The sequence below is a fragment of the Prunus mume genome, linkage group LG2 (assembly GCF_029339155.1).
Source record: "Prunus mume cultivar Tortuosa linkage group LG2, ASM2933915v1, whole genome shotgun sequence".
Classification (NCBI taxonomy): Eukaryota; Viridiplantae; Streptophyta; class Magnoliopsida; order Rosales; family Rosaceae; genus Prunus; species Prunus mume.
Window position 1 is genome coordinate 689,424 of NC_142699.1, and position 10,827 is coordinate 700,250.

The 10,827-nt window shown below is 36.2% G+C and overlaps 1 protein-coding gene and 1 pseudogene across 3 annotated transcripts; both read left to right on the forward strand.

Annotated features, from left to right (window-relative positions):
• The first annotated feature begins 2,124 nt into the window (after nucleotides 1-2,124).
• LOC103319046 (putative xyloglucan galactosyltransferase GT14 pseudogene) lies at nucleotides 2,125-4,006 on the forward strand (annotated as a pseudogene).
• Nucleotides 4,007-5,017: 1,011 nt separating this feature from the next.
• On the forward strand, nucleotides 5,018-8,259 carry LOC103318994 (elongation factor 1-gamma). Of its 3 annotated transcripts, none has more exons than XM_016792095.2 (8): nucleotides 5,018-5,128; nucleotides 5,257-5,302; nucleotides 5,753-5,902; nucleotides 5,985-6,045; nucleotides 6,126-6,178; nucleotides 6,334-6,435; nucleotides 6,915-7,428; nucleotides 7,722-8,259. In XM_016792095.2, the coding sequence occupies exons 2-8, from the start codon at nucleotides 5,294-5,296 to the stop codon at nucleotides 8,099-8,101; spliced, it is 1,269 nt and encodes a 422-aa protein (XP_016647581.2). In that variant the 5' UTR covers nucleotides 5,018-5,128; nucleotides 5,257-5,293; the 3' UTR covers nucleotides 8,102-8,259. The 3 variants fall into 3 exon arrangements, with proteins under 3 accessions (XP_016647581.2, XP_008218696.2, XP_088903612.1); XM_008220474.2 differs by having other exon boundaries at nucleotides 5,050-5,156; XM_089047486.1 differs by having other exon boundaries at nucleotides 5,067-5,127; nucleotides 5,241-5,302.
• The last annotated feature ends 2,568 nt before the right edge of the window (nucleotides 8,260-10,827 follow it).

Consider the following 10,827-nt stretch of genomic DNA (forward strand, 5'->3'; position numbering starts at 1 on the left):
CAGGTTTTGCATTTCCAAATATGAAGGTGGGTTTTTTGTTATAGTTATAGTGTTTGAACTTCAATGGCACGTGTACTTACATTACAAGTAATAAGAAAGAAGAAGAGAAATATTTTTCATTCATGACTTTTTTGAAAACGAAATCTTGTTGATATTCTCGAATAACATGAAAAAAAATTGTCAAAACCAATTTAAAATGAGGGAAACTTACTTGTTCAAAATAGCAAAAAAATGAATTGAGCCGAATTATAAATAAATCACATACTGCCACATCATTTGTTCAAAATAGCAAAAGACAGAGAATGGTGAAACATTCAAAGTACCATAAAATGCCTTTGGTTAATTCAAACATTAAGAATTGAAATTATTAATTAAATGAGGATAGTATGGTAAAGTCACATTTGTTATATTTAAAAAATTAAAATTAAAAACAAAATAAGATAATAGGTCATACTTTTATGGAACATAACTACCCATATTTTTTTTTTAATTCTAAAAATAAAATTAAAAATTAAAAATTAAAAAGAATTAAAAAGATTGTCGTTTTCCACACACACAAAATTTCAATAGTGGGACATAATGGATCAATAAAAGCCGTCGATTTTATAGAAGGTGAACCAACAAAATTAATGCATTCAAGGGTATTACGCATGGTAAAGCGCTTGTAGCTAAAGTAGTTAAGAATATTTATCCATACATTCTTAGGTCCTAAGTTCGACTCTCATTTTCTCAAATATCGCTTGTATTAAATTAAAAAATTAAAAAAAGTGTTGCGGACGGAGTTGTCATATTATGGTTTGATAGGATGATTTTTTGGTTATATGAATGTGACTCTTCAAATTTGATTGGCTTGACATGTCTGCAGAGTTGATTCATCAACTGTATGAATCATTCCGACGCTCATTACTTCAAACATGGCGGCTTCCAAAATTTCTCTTTGCTTCCCAAACAATGCACAACAACATAAGTTTCTAACAAAAAATATTCCAATTTAATCTTGTAATATACAATATTTTATGCATTTTTTTGGTTACTGGTTGAACATGAGACCTCGTTCAATCAAATGGAGACAGATATCACTAGATCAACCAAAGACTAGTTGATACAAAGATCTTAAAAGAAGGATATTCCATATATTATCTAACTTTTGGAAACCTTTTGTTTGTGTTTTTCTCTTTTCAAGGGAAAAATAAGTAACAAAAATTAACTCATGCTATCAAAATTTACCTGTTATAGTTCATTCTTGCAAATCTGTTTATATATAGAAACTATATAGCAAAATATATTGCAAAATTAAGGCCAAATCATTCTAGCTCAACCCTTGAGTTAAGACCAAATCATTATTTTCTCACAGATCCAAAAATAAATTCCTATGTTTAGAAAGTAATAAGTTTTATGTTACTCCAGTTAGGATTAGACTAGGTTTCGATTCTCTTTCTTTATTAACAAAAAAAAAAAAAATTATTAGATCAAACGGACAAAAAGACTACAAAGAAAAGAGAATCATCCCAATAGCAATACGGTAAAATAAACCTTTACATAATTACTCTGAGTTGACTTTCAATCGAAAATAAAAATTACCCCTTTACAATTGACTGTCAATTTCTGATAATTAGTTGGATGTCAATCCGGATGCTAGTTAAATATGTACATTTAAGCCATAATCTTGCCCAAATTAAGAAACATGAGAGACAGATTTGAACACCATATATGTTGAGTCAATTGGAATCTGTTTCTCTTTGGAAAATTCTTTTTAGTGCACAGTAAAGGATAAAGAGTAAAACAAACCGCCTTCACCAGAATGACGCATACATATATGGATTTTCATGAGTTGGTTGTTTATGCAATTCTTCTAGCTCAACCCTCAAATTAAGACCAAGTCGTCATTTGTATCCTTTTTCTCTCCCAAATCCAAAAAAATCAATCCAATGGTCAGACATAAAGACTCCATGATTCTTACCATGTTCAATTGCTCATTCTCAGTCAATTATTTATTTGTATGATTTCCTCTGAAGATTCTGAAAATGAATGCATTAGAAGGTTTCATATAATACCATAGTTGCCTTTATGAATGGGAACGTCAACCTATTAACAATTCCTTTTCTTCTTCAACAATTCATTTCTTACAACTTTTTCCTTTCTCTTTGTGTCTTAGAATACTAGGGATGAACTAATCATTCTCTCTCTCTCTCTCTCTCTCTCTCTGTTGTTAATCTCATGAAGTGTTCATATGATCAAAACTGATGAAGAAGAGGCTGCAGGTTTTAATGGAGAAATCGTCGATTGCCGTAAAGTGCCATAGTCAACTCTGGTTTGTCCTAATAGCTTCATTTCTTTTTGTCTTCATATTGCTTTTATCAGACTATTCTGCTCTAAGTGCCGGACGAAATATACAAGGGGTCACCTATTTTATCAGCAACTTTGCAAATGTAATTGTCAACCAAGACCATTCTAGCTCTCCTCCTCATCATGATCATACAACTCCAACATCATCATCATCCAATGAAATCAAGAGTTGGCTGACCCTTAATGTCACAAATTCAACTACTACAGCAAACAATAATACTGTCAAGTCTGTGGTGATCAACAATCCACCAGTACAACCTATGTCTAGTGAGATTGGGAACAAAAACTCTGATTCTGATTCGTGCTCCGGTCGATATATTTATGTTTATAATCTTCCTAAGAGGTTCAACCAGGACTTGCTCAAAAATTGCCATTCACTTCAGAGATGGACTGATATGTGCCCCTACATATCAAACATGGGACTTGGTCCTCGAATTAAGAATTCTAAAAAGCAGCTAGTTGGAAATGGTTGGTTTGCTACAAACCAGTTTTTATTGGAAGTTATTTTTCACAACAGGATGAAGCAGTACAAGTGTTTAACCAATGATTCATCATTGGCCTCTGCTGTCTTTGTACCCTTTTATCCTGGCCTTGATGTGGGACGATACCTCTGGGACTATAACATATCAGTGAGAGATGCTTCTCCTCTAGAATTCGTGAAGTGGCTTTCGCATAGGCCGGAATGGAAAAAAATGTGGGGAAGAGACCATTTCTTAGTTGGAGGAAGGATTGCTTGGGATTTCAGGAGGCAAACAGACAAGGACTCTGCTTGGGGTTCCAAGCTTATGTTCTTACCCGAAGCCAAGAACATGACATTGTTGTCGATTGAATCGAGCTGCTGGAACAATGAGCAGGCAATACCATACCCAACATACTTCCATCCCTCCAAGGACAGTGAGGTGTTTGAGTGGCAGAGAAGAATGAGAAAGAGGAAAAGGCGGCACCTCTTCTCCTTTGCTGGTGCTCCAAGACCCGATTCGAAAGACAGTATCAGGGACATGATTATAAATCAATGCCAATCTTCAACCTCATGCAAACTTGTAGGCTGCCACCGTGGTGCAAACAAGTGTGATGACCCCCTAAATGTGATGAGGGTATTTGAAGCATCAGTTTTTTGCTTGCAGCCTTCGGGGGACTCGTACACGCGGCGATCAACCTTTGATTCCATCTTGGCAGGCTGCATTCCAGTTTTCTTCCATCCTGGTTCGGCTTATGTGCAGTACTTATGGCATTTCCCCAACACCCCATCCAAATACTCTGTGTTCATATCAGAAAAAGATATCAGGGACCAAAAGGTGATGATCAATGAGACATTGCATAGAATTCCCAAGCGTCAAGTATCAGCAATGAGAGAGGAGGTCATAAGGTTGATCCCAAGGGTAATATACGCAGATCCAAGAGCACCAAGATTGGAGACAGTTGAAGATGCATTTGACATAGCAGTTAAGGGAGTGCTTGACAGAGTAGAGAGAATTAGGAGGGAGATGAAAGAGGGTAAGGATCCTGGTATTGCTTTTCCAGAACTAAACACTACAAAATTTGATATGCCTGGTCCTGGGAGAGAGAGAAAATTAAGGAGCTTTAGACAACACAAGTAAGAGTAGATTAATATCTTGTATTTACAGTTGCAGCAACAATTTTTTTGTTTTCATTTGAATCATCAGAACCCTATATACCAATGTGCAAGTTTTTTTTTTTCTTTCTCAAATATGTGTTTGTGGGTTTAAGTTTTTTTTTACAATGTACATATTCGATTTGTTTATGGTAAATTTGATTTTGACCAATGATTATTGTCAACTTTGGTTCAAATTTTGAGACCCCATTTGAAGTGTTATCTTCTCCATGAGTAAATTCATATCCACTTTTCACTTGTTCAAAACCATTATGAGAGTGAGCAATTGGTCCAAAGTGGCAAGAACAATGGAAGATATAGTTCAGACCAAAACATGGAAAATATAGTTGGCGAAATTTCGAGGCCTACATAAGAAGGTGATGAAAAATTTCAGCCGAACAGCTTTACAACGGTAAATTTTTATAAAAATAGTATAGCCGGGGGGCTATACGTTTTTCATCACGCGTGGGCACCTAGTTACTGGGTCCTTTTTTCCGTAAATCGTCTAGCCGAGCGGCTATACTTGGTTTCACACGTGGTCGCTTAGGCGCTAGCGGTTTTACAAATAGTATAGCCGCGTGGCTATAGTCGGGCAGCCGGGCGGCTTTACTGTTAAAAAAAGTACAACTTGCGGCTATACCTGTTTTGACACGTGGGCACCTAGTCGGGTGCCTCTTTCCCTATAAATAGTATAGCTGCGCGGCCATACACCGGATTTTTGTAAAAAAAATCGTATAGCCAATCGGCATTACTTGAGTTATTTTATTATTATTATTATTTTTTAAGAAATAGTACAGCAGAGCGGAAATTGAATACAACAACTCGGAAGTGTAAATTAGTTCAAATACAACAACTCTATATTTTAATATTTTAAATGGTACTTTATTATATTTATAAGAAAATAGAAAAGTTTTTTTTTTTTTGGTCTGAAGAAAATAGAAAAGTTATTGGATGTGTCGAGGAAATTGAATATCCAAGATATTATCTTGGTGGCGCGGTGGGCTTAAATTGGGCCGGATGGTAGGCTGGATTGAAGTATGACCCGACCCATAAACGGCTATGGTCATTTTCAGTCGCAACAAAAACCCTAGCCAGCATTCCCTATATTGTCTCTTGCTCTCACTCATTTGCATCACTTGTGCTCTCACGGAAGAACGCTCCGCCTCACAGGTCTCTCTCTCGTTCTCTTTCTTTCTCTGTGAGTTGAATTTCTAGAGAAAATACTTCTCTTCTCTATGTTTTTTTATTGTTATCAATTACTGAACAGAAGACTTCAATTTTGGCTTTGCATGTTTCAGATCTCAAGTCAGAGCGAAACGTTTTTCCGCAAAAGCCATGGCTCTGGTGAGTTTGTTTCTTTGGGCGTTTTAATGTGAATTGTCTCTGCTTTTACTGCAGTTCATATCTTATCGTTATATTGATCGATTTATGTTTGGTTTCATCTTAAAAGTTCTTAATTATAAGATCATTTGTGTTTTGTTTTTCCCCTTGATGTTGGATACAAGTCAATTTTGAATCTTCTTAGTTGGATATGTTTTCAGAATCAAACTTTATTTTCACTAAATGTTTTTTGATCTGATAGTATTGATAGAATATTTAAAATAATATTATAAACCCATCTGAACACATGCAATTTTTGGGGTTTGTTTTTCTTTGTCACTGAATTTGAGTCTGTTTCAGTTTATCTTATCCTCTGTGGAAGAAGCTTGATATGCTATTGATTTCCGCTATTTGTCATCAGTAACAATTTTCTGGTCTTCCTTTACTAATAGATCTGTATGATCTACTTTGCAGGTCTTGCATGCAGGGAAGACAAACAAAAATGCTTTCAAGACCCTCATAGTTGCGGAGTACACTGGTGTAAAAGTTGAACTTGCACCTGACTTTGAGATGGGTGTCACCAACAAGACTCCTGAATATTTGAAGTTAAACCCTATTGGGAAGGTAGGCTGTTGTGTAATTTCTATTTACTAAATTAAATGCTGGTTTGGGTTTATGTTTTAATGGTTCTCTGATATAATTCTAGGTTCCCCTGCTGGTAACACCTGATGGTCCCATCTTTGAGAGCAACACCATTGCACGTTATGGTAAGGCTATACTGTTTATCTAATTACGTTTATAAATTATTGGTGTTCTGTAAATTAATTTTGTTTATGTCTGGCTTCAGTTGCTCGCTTGAAGGCTGACAATCCTCTTATTGGTTCTTCTCTGATTGATTATGTAAGCAACTCTATTTCTCTCTGTTGTTTTTTTGTGTGTAAACCTCGAAGTGCAATTTTATTTTATGTGTTTTAATTTGTCTCAATCCTGATGAGTGAACCTGCTTGTGATGCTTCTGCCCTTTGTTATGCTTACTATTATATGTTATTTATTAGGCCCATATCGAGCAATGGATTGATTTTGGATCATTGGAGATTGATGCTAACATAATTAGCTGGTTTAGACCAAGATTCGGACATGCTGTGTACCTTCCTCCAGTAAGTTACATATTCTTGAACTTGTTTTCTGATGTTGGATCATGCGCCTATTTTGTTTATTCTTTTAAGACAGTTGATCATTTAAAATAGAGAAGAATAGACCTATATTTGTCTTTAGTAGTAGGGCAACAGAGTAGAGATTAATGGATTATGTTAATTATTTTTTCACTATGCTAGTTGGGCTTTGTAAGGCCTGTAGCAAGGGATCCAGTTAGGTGTGAAAGTCAGAAAATGCAATCTTGTTATCTCCCTTGGTCTAAATGGAGCATTAAAATCTAAAGGCACACATATGACTACATTGGTGTGTGAATTCTTTTTCTCTGATATAATGACCTGGTTCAGAGTCTAGATAATCTAGTTTTTTATGATCCCCCATTCATTCCTGCTGCCTTGATGGTTCATTGGAGTCTGTCTACTTTGCTTTTGTATGAATTCTGATGGAGTCTGTTTGGCGTTTAATTTTTATGTTTTCTATTTAGGCTGAGGAAGCTGCGATTTCTGCTTTAAAGAGAGCGCTAGGTGCCTTGAATACCCATCTTGCTTCGAACACATACCTAGTTGGGCATTTTGTAACCCTTGCTGACATTATTGTCACATGCAATTTGTTTTTTGGGTTCACCAAGCTCATGACAAAGAGCTTCACTTCGGAATTCCCCCATGTTGAGAGATACTTCTGGACCCTGGTCAATCAAACAAACTTCAAAAAGGTATTGGGTGATGTCAAGCAGACTGAATCTGTTCCACCTGTTCCATCTGCAAAGAAGCCTTCCCAGCCCAAAGAAACTAAATCCAAGGCCAAGGAGGAGCCCAAGAAAGAAGCTAAAAAGGAGCCAGCAAAACCCAAAGCAGAAGCTGCTGAGGAAGTGGAAGAGGCACCAAAGCCAAAACCCAAGAATCCTCTTGATCTGCTGCCCCCAAGCAGTATGGTATTGGATGACTGGAAGAGACTTTACTCTAACACAAAGACCAACTTCCGTGAGGTTGCTATTAAAGGTAATTATCTCAATGCTTGGTTATTGTCATCACACTTAAACTTTCAGTGGTGTTAGGTGATCCTCACAAGCCTGGCTCGGCTGCTCCAACTGATATTGTCATGGGACCATTTCTGTCGCATATATTACTTTAGGAGTACTCTGTTTGGATTATGTTCTCAAAATTTAGAAACATTGATATAATTTGGTTTGTTTGCCGTTGGCTCCTCTTTGGAATGTAGGAAGTCCTAAACATCAGTTGGGGTTGTTAACCTGCAATAGATATTTATATCCTTGTTTCCTTGCTTTTTGCAGGATTCTGGGACATGTATGATCCTGAGGGATATTCTCTTTGGTTCTGTGAGTACAAGTACAATGATGAAAATACTGTATCCTTTGTGACATTGAACAAGGTCGGTGGATTTCTTCAGCGCATGGATCTGGCCCGCAAGTATGCTTTTGGGAAGATGCTAGTGATAGGCTCAGAGCCACCATTTAAGGTGAAAGGGTTGTGGCTCTTCCGTGGGCAAGAAATTCCTCCATTTGTGATGGAGGAGTGCTATGACATGGAGCTCTACAATTGGACGAAGGTTGACCTTTCAGATGAAAACCAGAAGGAGCGTGTCAACCAGATGATTGAAGACCAGGAGCCTTTTGAGGGCGAGGCTCTGTTGGATGCCAAGTGCTTTAAGTGAAATATTTAATCCCTTACTGCAAGGGTGTGTTTTTGGTCTGTCTATCTTTTTTTGTTAGGGTTCGATTCCGTGGTCAATTTTAGACAGTTAAGTCTTTGGTGTATTTGAGTGACAAGTATAATTTATAATCCATGTTTTTGCAGTTCGATTTTGGAGAATGGTTTAGACATTTAAAATGCCGATCTTCAACCTTATGCAAACTTGTAGGCTGCCACCGTGGTGCAAACAAGTGTGATGACCCCCTAATTGTGATGTAGGTATTTGAAGCATCAGGTTTTTGGTTGTAGCCTTCTGGGGACTCATATACGCGGCGATCAACGTTTGTTTCCATCTTGGCAGGCTGCATTCCAGTTCTCTTCCATCCCGGTTCCTCTTAGGTCATCTTCAGTCATAAGGCCAAGTGTAGTCCAAGTTAAATATTTAGCCCTTCAAAATATTAATTTTTTAAAGAATATTGCAAGGTTAAGTTTTTAAATCTCCAGAGCTATATTTTTAAGGTTCTTCATTTTTTATTATTTTGAGAAAAATTATGATATAACACTCATACGTTCCACAATTATGTATTGTTTAATTTAATTAAACTATTATTTAGAGAATATTTCATGACCAAGAATTTTCTAAATTTTTTTTCAAACAACACTTGAAAACATTTAAAAAGGTGACCACATTTATAAATTTTAAAGAAAAAAGAAAAAAAGAAGTTGGGTTTCAATGGTATGATCTCTAACGGTCATGACTAGTAATTTTTTTTAATTTTTTTACAAATTGAAAACATTTAAAAAGGTGTCCACATTTAGGTTTCAATGGTCTGACCAATAATTTTTTTTATAAATTTTTCTTAAACAACACGAATTGAAAAATTTAAAAAGGCTTTTAAAAATATATTGTTGACATCAACGCTTTTATTATTAGCTGTTGGATATGCATTTACACGAGATGATTTATGCTCTTACCCACACTTGATAATTTATCTTCTTTAAAAGCACATGCATGGGGTCACAAAAAATTTGGCCTAAGCTAGAGTTGTTTTGCATTATTTTAGGGCTATATTTGGGATATAGCCCATGACTGGAGATGGTCTCATGTTCAGTACTTGTGGCATTTCCCCAACACCCCATCCAAATACTCTGTTCACATCAGAAAAAGATATCAGGGACCAAAAGGTGATGATCAATGAGACATTGCATAGAATTCCCAAGCGTCAAGTATCAGCAATGAGAAAGGAGGTCATAAGGTTGATCCCAAGGATAATATATGCAGATCCAAGAGCACCAAGATTGGAGACAGTTGAAGATGCATTTGACATAGCAGTTAAGGGAGTGCTTGACAGAGTAGAGAGAATTAGGAGGGAGATGAAAGAGGGTAAGGATCCTGGTATTGCTTTTCCAGAACTAGACACTATAAAATTTGATATGCCTAGTCCTCTGAGAAATAGAAAATTGAGGAGCTTTGGACAACACAATTAAGAGTAGATTAATATCTTGTATTTGCAGTTGCAGCAACAATTTTTTTGTTTTCATTTGAATCATCAGATTCAGAACCCTATATACCAATGTGCAAGTTTTTTTTTTTTCCTCTCAAATATGTGTTTGTGGGTTTAAATTTTTTTTTTTACAATACACATATTCAATTTGTTTATGGTAAATTTGGTTTGACCAATGATTATTGTCAACTTTGGTTCAAATTTTGAGACCCCATTTGAAGTGTTATCTTCTCCATGAGTAAATTCATATCCACTCTTTACTTGTTCAAAACCATTATGAGAGTGAGCAATTGGTCCAAAGTGGCAAGAACAATGGAAAATATAGTTCAGACCAAAACATGGAAAATATAGTTGGCAAAATTTCAAGGCCTACATAAGAAGGTGATGAGCGCAGCTTGACCACGGTAATTTTTTCAAAAAAAATAGTATAGACGCGCAGCCATTGCTGGGCATAAAAACAATAGTCTAGCCGCGCGGCTATACTTGTTTCCACTCTACGCTGGGAAGGGTCTTTTTTTGTTTATAAAAAATATAGCCGCGCGGCTAAATTCTTTTTTTTTTCCCAAAATAGTACAGCGGCCCAACATTACTTGGGTTTTAAAAAAATAATAGTACAACTGCTCGGCTATACCTGTTTTGACACGTGGGCACCTAGGGTGTTCCTTTCTCCCCTATAGAAGAAAATAGAAAAGTTATTGGAAGTCTCAATAGGAAATTGAATATCCAATATATTATCTTGGTGGCACGGTGGGCTTAAATTGGGTCGGATGGTGGGCTGGATTGAAATATGACGCGACCCATAAACGGCTATAGTCATTTTTAATCGCAACAAAAACCCTAGCACTATATTGTCTCTTGCTCTCTCACTCATTTGCATCACTTGTGCTCTCATGGAAGAAGAGATTTTCTATTTAAACCTCACACTTCTCTTTGTTCACCTCGTGTTCTAAGTTCACCCTAATTTTTAATTTAAATTTTCATAATTGCTAAGAAAACCTCACCATCTTCTCAGACTACCCTTAAATACACCCTAAATTGGAAAAAAAGAAAAAATAGTATTTTTTTTATTTAAACCCCACTTACTTCCTACTACAGACTATAGAAAAAAGCATATATCTAAACTGAATAGTGGGGGAAAAGATGAAGAATGCCCCTATTTTTTTAGAAGAAGATGAAGGCCCATGAGCTTGCCGCAAGACGGACAGACTCGTTGCTATTACATTATATCGTTTACTGTCAATGG